General features: G+C 46.6%; 1 protein-coding gene across 2 annotated transcripts; it reads right to left on the minus strand.

The window, feature by feature from the left end:
- Positions 1 to 861: 861 nt before the first annotated feature.
- On the minus strand, positions 862 to 12,936 carry GTF2H4 (general transcription factor IIH subunit 4). 2 transcript variants are annotated; one of them, XM_044422488.1, is made up of 14 exons: positions 12,852 to 12,936; positions 11,471 to 11,656; positions 10,507 to 10,611; positions 8,672 to 8,803; positions 8,148 to 8,244; positions 7,328 to 7,416; positions 5,889 to 6,000; positions 5,730 to 5,798; positions 5,448 to 5,531; positions 5,074 to 5,206; positions 3,404 to 3,534; positions 3,088 to 3,135; positions 2,701 to 2,779; positions 862 to 1,569 (listed from the first exon to the last, which is right to left on the minus strand). In XM_044422488.1, exons 2-14 carry the CDS (start codon positions 11,599 to 11,601, stop codon positions 1,397 to 1,399), a joined length of 1,383 nt encoding a protein of 460 aa, XP_044278423.1. In that variant the 5' UTR covers positions 11,602 to 11,656; positions 12,852 to 12,936; the 3' UTR covers positions 862 to 1,396. The 2 variants fall into 2 exon arrangements, with proteins under 2 accessions (XP_044278423.1, XP_044278424.1); XM_044422489.1 differs by lacking the exon at positions 12,852 to 12,936 and having other exon boundaries at positions 10,507 to 10,812; positions 11,471 to 11,541.
- Between the last annotated feature and the right edge of the window lie 50 nt (positions 12,937 to 12,986).

The following is a 12,986-nucleotide window of genomic DNA, read 5'->3' on the forward strand; positions in this document are numbered from 1 at the left end:
AAGGCACAGAACACAGAGCCCTTGGCCAGCGCAAGTCCTCAGTCCTAAAACAGGATGTTTCTGTGGCATCCCTCCGACCTGTGGTGGTCCCACACTAGTTGCTGAACTTCCACTGCCACCCATCAATGCCCATTCATGGCTAAGAAAAAGCCGTTGAGTGTCCCTTTGTTTAGCTTAGAAAAAAGGCAAGTAAGAGGAGACATGAGAGCGACATGTAGAGGTATGTCTCATAGGGATAAAGTGGATAGGGAGAAAATTTTCCCCTCCCCAGAATACTAAAATCTAAAATACTAAAAACCCATGAAGCAGAGTGGTGGGAGATTCAGGATGGATAAAGGGAAATATTTAAAGCACAGAGGTGCTTGCAGCTCTTGTCTACGAGTCTGGCTAAGGGATTAGTGTTCTCTGTATGGTTTTGCAAAGAAGCCTCATCTGTTTTTGCTTATTGCTTTCCATGGGTGGGAGCTTGTCTGGGAATTTCCTGCATGTGAGAGTGACTGCTGGAGATGGCCAAGGTAAGGGTACGATGCCTTCCTGTTTGATGGCCTGCTCTCACTCCATGTTCTCAGGCTGGGGCAGAAGCAATCAGAGGACAAGAACAGTGGTTTTGCATTTCCCCACTGATTTGTTTGGCAGGACTAGGGAACACAGGGCCCTTCAGATATTGCTGGGCAGTTATTTCCATTATCCCCTTCTCTACTGGCTATACTGCTTTGGGGTGACAGGAATTTTAGTCCAAAAATGCCAGGAGAATCGTACTTCTTCCCCTGCACCATAGTTTCAGGGTAACAATGCCCCTCCCTCCCGCCCACCAACTTTGCTATTAATCATTGGAGGAGGAAGGCACAAAGCAGCTGTATCTTTCTTTTTTGAAAAAAAATATTTAATTACATTTCTATTTTCCAATACACTGTGATCCGGTGGTCTTCCTGTCCAAAGGACTGACTACAGAACAGCTTTGGATTAGCAATGTCACACCACCAGTTGATTCCAAACTATTTACTGGGCACAAGTACATACATCTACAATGAGAGTGCTGCAGATGTGCCCTCCCTCCATCCCTAGTTTCTGAAAGCACTTTTTGGGCATAAAATAGGAGCCTTTTCTGTGTTAACACGAGTCCAGTCATGGGCCTTCCCTGCCGGAGAGACTTTTTGGCAGGCAGTAACTGCTTCCTCCACTGCTTAGACCAGGCTGTCCGGTGGGTTTCTTTCCGCAGTTCTTTGCACCTCCTTGGCTGAAGAGGGTCATCAGGCAAACCCTTATTAAGGCTTCTTTTGCTCCCTATTTCAGCTACCCATCCAGAGTGTTGGGCAAAGAGCTACAATAAGCTGCATCAGCCCCACTTTCAGTATCAAGGGTGAGAAAAAGGGTTTTGCGCACAGCCTCTGCCCTCTCAGGAACTGTGCTTCTGCCGCTTCCAGAAGCGCTTGACATCCGAGTGGCCAGCAGGGGTCACCACCATGAGGCGCTTGGAGGGGTTCTCGAAGACCAGCACCCCAAGTTCCCTGGCGTGGTCCCGCAGTAGCTCGAAATCCACCTGGGAGAGGAACTGGTTGTAGAGGACACCTGGGGAGAGTAACAACACTGTGAAAAGGACGGAAGGCAGCTCAGAAGGATGCGATGCAGAAAGCAGACAGGGTTTGTCCAGCACTGGAGGAGTGAAGAACCATCTACCGACGAACTGATTTTAAAAAAGATCTTGGACTGTGCCAAAATGGACAGATTGACTTTGTCTCCGAAGGAGAAAGAGGATACAGACTTCTATCAAACTTGGAATTCCTTTTATTATTGGCTAGAGAAATGGGACTATGCATAGACTTAAATATGTTTATGGATTACTATAAAAAAAAAAGTACGGGGGACTGACCCAGTAGGTCTGATGTTTCTGATGACTGATGATTTTTAGTTTCTTTTTGTTACTTTTTTTAAAAAAAGAAAGCAGACAGGGAGAGGAGCAACAAAGCGGGGCAACAAAGTGAGCGAGGCAGGGAGAGGAACAGGAATGTGAAAATAAGGATGCGACTCTATGAGGAATGACCACAGTTAAATTGGGGGAAATGAAAGAAAGAAGACAAAGCAGAAGAAGGCTGGGGATTTAAGGGATAATGAATGAAATGGAATCAGAAAGAACAGTGAACAATTCGGAGTTAGACAAAGTAGCAGGGAAGGACTGAAAGTTTGGTTGGAGCAAAGGGAGAGAGTGGGCTGGTCGTTTTAAGAGAAGGTGAATAAAGGGGTTGGGGAATAGCAGAGCAAAGAAATAAAGAAAAGGAAAAGGAGGATAAAACATTCCAAAAGCCATGCTGGGTCAGACCAGGGGTCCATGTAGTCCAGAAACCTATTCAGACAGTGGCCAACGATCTGCCTGCAAAATCCACAAGCAGCAACAGCACCTCCCACCCATATTCCTCAGCAACCGGTGCACATAAGAATAGTGCCACAGGAATGGGAGATGAGAGGAGCAAAGGCAAAAAGGTAGCAAGCCCATGATGTGGAGTGATGGAAGGACGGGAGGAGGAACCTCTTCCTTTTCACCTTCCTGGAAGGTTCAAGAAGGATTACGACCGGCAGGGACAAGGTACTGGCACTGGGGAAAAGAATCTATCAGAGAACAAAGACCCCTTTGCTAGAGCGAAACCTTCATCCTTCTCCTCCCCACAAGGACATGCATCAGCTCTTTCCTCCTCAGATGCTCACCCTCAGAGAACCGCAGCCTGTCCCGTTCCAGCTCCCACAGCCGGATCTGGTCTGTTATCGTGGGGGGCAGCACTGGGGTCTGTTGTGAGGAAAGCAGAGTAGTTATGGCTACACAGCAAATCACCCATCCCTCAAAGTGCAAGAAAAAAATACTTCTATTTCTGTAGCATTGCGTTCTCCCTTAGTATCTGCCTTTGCCTCCTTACCCAGAATCCTGCACTCTGTGTACTTTTACCTATGCAAACATTAAGCAGCAGCCATTCACCCTTCCAGTCTCTTTCTGGAAGATGCCTTATTCCCAAGCTGTAGGATCAGCACTATTTCTGTTAAACAGGGAATTGTTCTGGGATGCTCCCACCCAGAAAGAACTCCCCACTATTTCCTCACCTGTTTCAGCATCACAGAGTGAGCTCTCGTACGTAGGAAGTGAATGATCTGCAGAAGGGGGAAAAAAGGGCAGAACCAAGTAAATGAACCAGAACTGAGTTTAACATGTTTTGTCTAATGCTGTTGCTTCATCACTTTGCCATTTCCACTGGTAGCTGTATCTAGTTTGGGAAACTTCTATGCAGAAGCCCCAGATGAAGAAAAAAAAAAACTTCACCTGCCTGGAAGAAGCAAATCATACTTCTCAGACCTTCCTTTACCCAACATACACCCAATCCAAGAGCCGGGCTTTTGGTGGCCTCTTCCTGGTTCTCACCTGATCGGCTGTGATGCCATTAGCAATGGCCTGCTGCACACTCTCTCGGGTGACTTGAGCCACCACCAGGTTGGGGAAACGATAGAGCATCTCGGAAAAGAGCGCGATGAGGGCAATCTGCAGCTCAGAATCTGGAAGTAGGAGCAGAGAGAAAAATCTCAGCTCAGTCCCATAATGGTCAGTAAGAACCAGTGTGGTGGCTGGAGTGTTGGCTAGCCCACACTTAATCACAAAGCTCACTAGGTAATTTTAGGCCTGTCACTGACTCTCAGCCTAACCTGCCTCACAGGGCTGTTGTGAGGATAATTTGGAGAGGAGGAGAACAAGGACAACCCAGCCCAGGGTTCCCTGCAGGAAAAAAGGAAGGACTCTATTAGTGTTCCCCTGGAAAGCACATCCCTTGGAAGTCTCCCTGGGAAGTGTTTCCTCCACTGCTTGTTGGTTGTTTTAAGATTGCAAGGGGTGGCGGGGGACGCTGGCCTCAAAGTGGGATGCTGCTTCCAGCTGCCTGCCACCTCTGTTCTCTTCTTGGATCCAGAGGCAGTCCGGGGAAAGAAAGGTGGCAGGCAGTGGAGGACAGCACTTTGATCTGCAGCTCTTCCCATCACCAAAAAGAAGGAAGAAGAGGGCAGCCCCCCGGAGCTGCTTGGTAAGTTTGGGGACGGGGGCAGCAGAGAAAGCAGACAGAAGGGGCTGCCCTGGCGGAAAGGGGCAGGAAGCAGCGAGACCAGCGTTGGGCTGAGCGTGACTTGGCTGGGAAAGGAAGCAGGTAGCAGAGGGAGGGGTTGAGGATGTCTGTGGAGTGGCCAAACGAGGAGAGTGATTAGGGTGCACGGAAGAGCTCTCTGTGTGTACAGTGAATGTGAGAGAAGTGTGTGTGTAGGTATATATGTGTGCCTGTGTCCATGCGAGGGGAGGGGCTTTGTGGGGTGGGCTGATTCTAAGCAAGTGAAAGAGCTGTGGTTTCAAATAACTAGATGCACATTTACTTATTTATTTAAGCATTTATAAACCTCTCCAATAGACCTAAATATGACTCTGGGCAGTGAACAACTAAAACCAATAAAATACAGAAATATAAATTAGCAAAATTTAGACAACCACATAGATCAGATAAATATTAACTGATACAGTAAATGAAAACCATCAACGGATTCATATAAAATTTAAAAACACTATTCAGTCACTAAAATGTCAGGAAAATGAAATCATCTTTGTCTGACACCAAAATTATTGCCGTGAGGAGTATGCAGATCACTACTCTGGGGAGCCTATTCCTATTCTGGGACTCAGACCTCATTTCTGTTGGTTTATTTGGATTCCTGGGCAAGTTACATGTCTTTTAGACTTGCCACTTTGCATTCTGTGAAATGTGTACTTTGTACATGGGCAACTCCTTATGGAAAACATTTTGTGATGTCAGCCATAACACATTTCATAAAATAAGAGATAATCATGGATACTTAGCAGCTTTGCCTGCGCATGTTTCCTCTCCATTTGTCACATTCAATTATCAAAACCAAGACTATTATTTTGAATTCGCAGAGGCAGGTGGGTAGGGAAACAATCACACTGGTTCCAAACCATAAATGTATGGGAGACACCAAGCAAGGATGCTGTGAATGAAGCAAACTGAGGTGGCCGGAAAAGGAAGGGCTTCAGCCTCTGACCTGTGTACGCATAGATCCTGTAGTTCGTCTCCACAACAATAAAGCCCTGGTTGTGGGTGTCCACGGTGGTGCCAGAGATGCCGGAGGAAAGGTTGATGGCCAAGCGGGTGGGATAGTACCGCCTGGATTTCCTCTGGAAGAGGAGAAGGATGGAGGGAGACACTGAGGGCCATGCCAGGTTAGCATCCCTAGCTCTGCTCACATGTTCAGTCTGGACTTGCAGCCTCAATGCACACATTCCACCTCCTTGCTGCCGTCAATCACACCACCAGTTTGCCAGCCTGCAGCTTTCTGTCTTTTCAGCCTCGGGGTTTCCTACAACCAGCCCATATAAACTAACTCAACTAATGCTCTTATTGCTTTCGATGTCTTACCTTCCTCTGGAAAACCAGGCCAAATTCCCGAAGGTGTTGAAGGAAATTCAGCAGGGACTCACTCATTCCTTCCACAGAATAATCCTGGGGACAAACAGTTTGCCAGATTATGATTGATGCACAGAGAATAACCAGAAGAGGGCATCTAATGAAAAAGCAGTAGGTTTGGCGGGGGGGGGGGGATATTTTCCCCACTGCCAGAATGAAAATGTGTAGGATTTACCCCTCCCTGCTTCAGAAGCTCTACAGAACAGACTAGAGCAAATATTTCTCCTTTCTCACCTTGCCAAGGGAGGAGAAGCTGAGCTGAAAGAGGAAGGAAAGAATCTCCACCAGGTCCATGCCCCGGGTCTGTAGGGAGGATGCACACAAAGAAGAAGAGTTAGGCACGACTGAACATGCGATTCAGGTTCAGGGGCGACTGTTCCTTTTCCTCCTCACCTCAGCTGACTGAAGATACTGCAGCATGAAGTACCAGAGCTGAGACGAGGTATCCAGCAGCAGGAACTGGAAGCCGGAGGATGTGATGCAGGGCGGTTCTCCAGGTTCACTACTGAATGAGAGAGGAAGGAAAAGAGCACAATTAGGTGCATCCGGGGGAGGCATTCAGGAGACAACCCTTCCTTCCACATTGCTTCCCAGGCATTTAGCAACACGCAGCAGGCTTTTCATCAGGGCAAGGAATATTGTTTGGATATGTATGTGTGCCTGTTCTGTAACTATGGTTGCAACTCAACTGTTTTTATATTATGCATAATACCATATTTGTTTGGCTGTATAACACTGCACATGTTTGGCTTTGGGGCAGCATAAAAATAGAATAGGGTTAGGCTTAGGGGTTAGGCTTAGGCTTAGATTCAGGCTAGATATCATAAACAGCTTCCTCAGTCAGAGCAATATGACAGTGGAACCAGCTGCCTGGAGAAGTGATGGGCTCTCCCACACTAGAAACATTCAAGGTGAAATGGACAGTCATTGAGTGGGATAGTGTAAATTGGTGTCTTGCGACAGTAGGGGATTGGACGCAATGGCCTTCATGGCCCCTTCCAACTCTTACTATTCTATGATTCTAATAAATCAATTGAAACTATTCACACACTCGGGTCTTTGCAGGACTGTATTTCGTATTCCAGCTGTCAGAGCACTACATAACAAGAACCATGTCAGGCTATCTCAGCATTCACCTCTGCTGGCTCTACCATAGAAGGGAACATTCCTTCTGGTCTTATAAAAAGACACATGGGAAACAGCAGGGCAGAAACTATTCTAGCAACGGTTACGGGAGTAGAAAGCTGAAGTGCAAATAAAAGAAAACTTTACGGAAAGACAACAAAGTCACAGACACAGCATGGAAGAGTCACCATGGTTGGAATTGCATGTAAAAAATCCAGAATAAAAGATCTTTGCCTGACATCAAAAAGACCAGCACCAGGAAAACCACCATAGCATTCCATCACAGGGCACCACAACCAAGAAGCCCCTCCTTCCAAGAGCCAGCAGCCTTGTCTCAAATGGCGGGGTGGGGGGGGCATGGAGGCTCTCCCAAAATGTTCACTCTTTAACTTAGAGTAAAGTTAACCCTAATCCTTCACTCTTGAACTCTTCCCTACGGGACAGAAAGCTCATTATCACTAATGTTACAGCCAGGATTCAAATGTCTAGTCCTCAAGTATTGTGCTGGACTAAAATCGCTGTTCAGGGATGGAAAGATGCCACATGCCATTGAAAGAGGGCTGCTCACTGTGCCCTCAAGCCAGACCAGAGTGGTACCAGAATGGCTAGAGTGCTGAGATGGGCCCAGCTCCAACCTGCACCCCAAGCCTCTTTCTTGACCGCTGGCCCACTTCTCTTGGTCTGTTTCCATGCGATGTGCCCCTTACCTCTTCATCAGGCCAGCTTCAATGAGCAGCTGAGCCAAGTCTTGGCTCACTGCCGCACTCGGAGAGCCCACCATGAAGTGCAGGATCACCTAAGCGGAGGCAAGGCGGGGGAACAGAGAGGGCCATGACTCCATCAGTCTGTGCTGAGTAGGCTGGCTCTTGGTCAGCTACACACCATAGCAAAGAGATCCAAACATATCCCAGCAGTAGCTCTGCTTGACCACTGTTGCTGTCCCACTCATAGAGACTGGCTGTGCAAGCAGGTGTACGTTCAAAGGACCCAAACTGAGAGAAAGGCCATCATCCCCAACAGAGTTCTATGACTGGACCAGCTGAGGGATGCTGGACCTGCAACTGATGACAAATTTTGACTGAACTTACGAGTTAATCAGCTGCAAATCAGCAGTATTGTGTAGTGGTTAAGAGTATTCACCTGGGACTTTGGAGATCCAGGTTCTTTTTAAAGACTGCAACTACATATTACATTATCTGCTAGGTGTGTTGCACCAAAAGCATCCAAAGGACATCCAGGTGGCCTAACTGGCCATCAGTGGTATAGCAGTCAAGAGTGTCAGACTGGGATGCGGAAACTGTGGGTTCAAGCCTCCACTCAGCCAAAGTCAGCTCGCCAGTCACTGACTCTCCAACTAACCCATCTCACTGGGTGTTGAGAGGATGCCATGCAAAAGTGGAGGACCATGTACACCACCCTGGGCTCCCCGGAGGAAAAGGCAAGATATACCTGCAACAATTGCGAGATGAATAGACAAACTCGCTGCAGACTTAACCAGCCAAAACATGCAAAACAAAACACACTCACCTCCCATCTCTCCTCAGCATATTTATCTAGGGATGGGACGTCCCGGGCATGTTTATCCGGACCCAACTGGCTGGTGTCATCAGACCAGGCCTTACCTCTGCAGCAAGGGAAAAGGAAGCAAGACATAGAGGTGATCTGTAACCATGTTTGACCCAGATGGAATGCTAAACCATGGTTAAAGCAAGCCATGAGCAGAAAGGCGAATTTGTACATAAGAAGAAGGCCATATCTTTTCAAGCCATGATTTGCAAGTTTTCCCATCATTATTATTATAATATCACATTTCTATACCACCCATAGCTGAAGCTCTCTGGGCGGTTCACAACATTTAAGCCACCCATCCAGATTTCAACCAGGCCCAACCTTGCTTAGCTTCCAGGATTAGGCAGGATCAGGCACTTCAAACTATATGGAAATTAAAATTACATAGACAAAAAAACACAGACATTACAACAAAGTCACATTTGTCACAGACACTCTGCATGGTATCTCAGATCTGAATTATCTTCGAGGTTCTCACTCACCCACCCAGCAGGGCAATGCGTAAGTTCTCCTTGAAGATGGGATTCAAGACGATTCCTTGGAGGCCCCCTGGGAGCAGCTGCGTGTGCCACAGTCGCAGCCCTAGCAAGACATCCGAGCTTTCCTCCTGCTCCCTGAAATGAGAGACTGATAAGGAACCAAGGAAGTGAGAACAGCACACACCTCTACACTCAGGTTTTGGGAAAGAAAGAAATGCACTGGAAAACTAGCATTTCCATCGCACTGTCCTCCAATGGCTGGATCAGGCTGAATGCTGGGGTCAACTAAAGGGCAATCCAAAAGCAGGTCAATACACAGCCTGACTGTGAATAATCAACTGAATTTGCAATAATCCACTACCCCTGAAGTAGGCATGGTCAAGGGCACACCTTTATCAGCACGGGGTGGGGGGGGGTGAGTTACATAAGAAAGGCTCCGTCAAGCACCCAAGGTCCAGCACAGGTGAGCAACCAGGTACAATAGACAATTCAAGCAGGAGTGCAACATCAGTAGCGTGAAGGATCAGTCATGGAGCAAAATCAAATGTACAAAGCACTGCAGCTAGAAGAAGACGCTGTTTCCAGCAATGGCTAGACTGATGCTGCAGGCTTACATTACCAGAGTTTCCTGAGCTGATTACAGGATTTCCCCCCAATGTCCTGGGACATGCCAGCCTGAGAGATGGGTACCTTCATTTGGATTCTATTATTACAATACTACAAGAATGAGCAGCAGTTAGATAAATAGCAGTTAGAATAAGTAGCAGTTAGACTTGGAGCATCAGGCTAAACCTGGAGAGACCCAGTTTTAACTCCTCACTGGTCCTGATCTACCTCACAGTGAATTTGCGTGGATAAAACTGGAGGAAGATCCATGCATGCTGTCCCAGGCTTCATGGAATAATAATCGAATAGAAATGTGACGAACAAGTGTCCCAAACATCATGGGACTCAGTACAGAGGCATTTTGTACGGTTATCCCAAAGATCTGGAATGCCCTCCCATCTCCATAGAATTTCCACAAACCCTGTTCAGATCTTGGCTGAGCTAGTTCACAACAAGCACAATTAAGCCAGTTTGGAGAACTTTCATTTATTTCAATGGTAACAATTATTTATCACTGATATAAATATTTGTATTATAATAAATACTATTTTATATGAATATTGTTTATTTTAAAATATACAAACTCCATAAAATTATACTATTATGTATTATTTGTTTATATAATACATAATAGTATATAATATAGTTTATATAATACCTCCTTCAGGTAACCAGGCTTGGGTCCTGGTTACCTGAGGGAGCGCTTACTTCCATATATGCCCGCCCACCCCGAGATCTGCGGGAGAGGCCCTTCTCCTGGAACCCTCCGTGAAGGAATTTAGGAGGGTAAGTACTCGGAGGAGGGCTTTCTCCGCGGTGGCGCCCAATCTATGGAATGCGCTCCCCAGAGAGGTCCGCCTGGCGCCGTCGTTATTTGTTTTTCGGCACCAGGTGAAGACCTTTTTATTCAAACGTCATTTTAACTGCTAATACTATTTATTTTTTTATTCTTCGGCCAGGGCAAATTATTTCATATTGTTAACTTGTTTTATATTTTTATTGTATAATGTTTTGATATATTTGTGAGCCGCCCCGAGGCTTCAGCAAATGGGGCGGCATAGAAATTTTCTAAATAAATAAATAAATGAATGAATGAATGAATAAATAAATAAATAAATATTATACAATATATATTAATATATAGTATATATAATAAATATATTTACTGTTATGTTAATTCTTTGAGCCTTTGAGAGGAGAAACCTTAGACAATAAAGTAAACAACAACTTACTTGGCATATTCCTTCTTTACCCATGATGCCGCTGCTGCCTGAGGAAGGGGCTGTTCCAGAAAGAGCATCCGCATGACATAGTTCTTAGCCAAACCTGGCAGCTCACTGAAGACATAAGAAGACAGGGACAATGCCCAACACACTAGATGGTCTTTACCATAGTGCTTCCTACCCAGAAGTAAGATCGTTCAGTGCTTGGCAGCAAATGCCGGTATACCCAGGTCTCCTATCTGTAAGGTGGGACAGCCAAAGCTATCCATGCAATACTTTACTTCTCGCACCGTTATTACACCAAAAGAAAATCCACTGTAATTCAGGAAAAGAGAATTAAAAAAGGTTATTCACACTAAACAGGACAGTTGCTTTCACAATCCAATAAACCCATTTCTCTATTTTAGAAGTTAGGAAAGCAATAAATGTTGTGTTTAACTGGGGTATCACACAATTTTAATGGCAGATGCTTTCAAATCCATGGCTGCTTCGAATGAACAGTGAGCACAAGTTTTCCTATTCAGATGCAATCAAATATTAAACATGATCCAAAACTCATAAGGCAAATTATCTGGGAAGCAGACAGGGCCAAAGCTCTGCTTTACATGCAGAAGGTCCCAGTTTAATTCCAAGCATCTCCAGACAGGGCAAGGAAAATTCTTGCCTGACTCTCTGGAGAACCATTGCCAGTCTATGTTGACAATGCTGGGGTATTTATTTATATACATTTTTTAAAAATTCCCAGGTGGTTTATATGTAAGGATAGCATAAGGCAGCTTCCTGCCCTGTTTGGCATGTTTAGCATCTTGCTGAAAGTGGGTTGCCCCCAAACCCATGCAGTTTTAGTACAGCAGGAATTTAAAACTTGGAGATGCAACTAGCTGGAGCTGAACTGTTGTATACTGGTGCTTTTATGTCCTCCCCCTCCAAGGACAGAGAGAGAGTATTTGAGCAAAGGAGGAGCCCCACTCACCGGAAGACAGCCAGGCAAGTGGCAGGGTGATTGTAGAGCCGGTCCAAGATTCCTGGGCTGAGGCCTCGCAGGAATTCATGAAGGTTCTTGCATTTCAGCTGCACCTTCTGGAGCTTCATCACTGACTCCATTATGCTAATCACAGTTTACTGACCATGGGGCATTTTCCCATGGGGGTTGGGCTATCTGAAAGACAGACATTTGGAAAGCCTCAGAATATTTGCATACTCTTTATGCAGAGTGGTGCTAGGCACCAAAATGGTCTGGTGCTGCTGGATAAAAAAACAAATCTACACATACTAATTTGCATATGCTCTAAGGTCTTTTTCATCCTTAAAGGGCCCTCTATTCTAAAGGCACCCCAATTGTAAAAATGGATGTGTGGGCAGGAGAAAAGCATTTAATTTCAGAAGAAAAGCTCAGGCAGAAAGACTCAAATGGGGGGGGGGGGGGGGGCGCAGCAGGAGACAAAGCACGTGAGCCAGCAAATCCCGGGGCATCAGATGCCAGGACAGCTGTATTTCTATTTCAGCAAGTCCTCAAGGGAAGCAGAGTGGTCCAGCAGATGGGCTCCCAATAACAGATTTGGGGCTCTAACCCTAAAACCACCTCTGGCCTTAAGAAGGCATAAGGTACAGCCCAAAGTGCCAATTTTCTACACACTTGAAAGGAAGTGTTGGGAGCAGATCTGATCCAAAGTGGTTTCACCATGAACACTCTCCTGGAGATGCAAGTGTATGACTTGCAGTAGCCAAAGCTTAGTATCTGTAGCCCAGCACCCCACCTTCCTTATTTTTAATTGCCATCTGGGCCAATCTGCCAAGCTGGGCCAGCTCGCTCTGTTGCCCTTGTACCAGCAGGCAAATACATTTTTAAATCAAGGTTTTTTAGCCTAAAGTCGCCCAATTAACTTCGTGGCCAAGTGAGAAATAGGAGCTGGATCTTCAAGATCCCCAATTTTTTAATCTTAATTCGGGGCTTTTTCTTGTTTTGTTAGCCTTTCCTGGGTGCATAATTCAAGATAAAAATCAGCACACCAGCATTTCAGATTAGAGAAAACCGTCGATTTCGAAAAGGACAGTCCCCCAGTCTTGGAGATAAAGAACAGAAGCCTCTTTTGGAGCGCAAGGCCATATGAAACGTAGAGCCTTATTAAGGCTCTTGAAACCGGATCAAGCCTCTCTTCCAAACTCCTGTGCAGACAAGAGGCTGGCTGGCAGCCTTCGGGATCGGCTGCTCCCCCTTCGCAAAACCCACCCCAGGGCCCCAAGCCCCCCCCCCACGTCTCTACGGGGGCTGGCGCTTAGCTTTCCCTCCCCCGGGACCCCCGGCAGCCTCCAGCCCCCCTCCTCCCGCCACCCCCGCCGGCTCCCTGCCTTACCGCCTCCGCGCTGCCCGTGCACGGGCACCGCTACCGGCACCAGCCTCCGCGATCCGCCACTTCCTCCCGGGGCTTTCATGCTCTCGCAGCCCGGCCCCTTCCGACGTCCCATCATGCCTCTCTCCAGCCACAGGG

The sequence above is a fragment of the Varanus komodoensis genome, unplaced genomic scaffold, assembly GCF_004798865.1.
Source record: "Varanus komodoensis strain SLA01 unplaced genomic scaffold, ASM479886v1 scaffold128, whole genome shotgun sequence".
In the NCBI taxonomy this organism is placed as follows: Eukaryota; Metazoa; Chordata; class Lepidosauria; order Squamata; family Varanidae; genus Varanus; species Varanus komodoensis.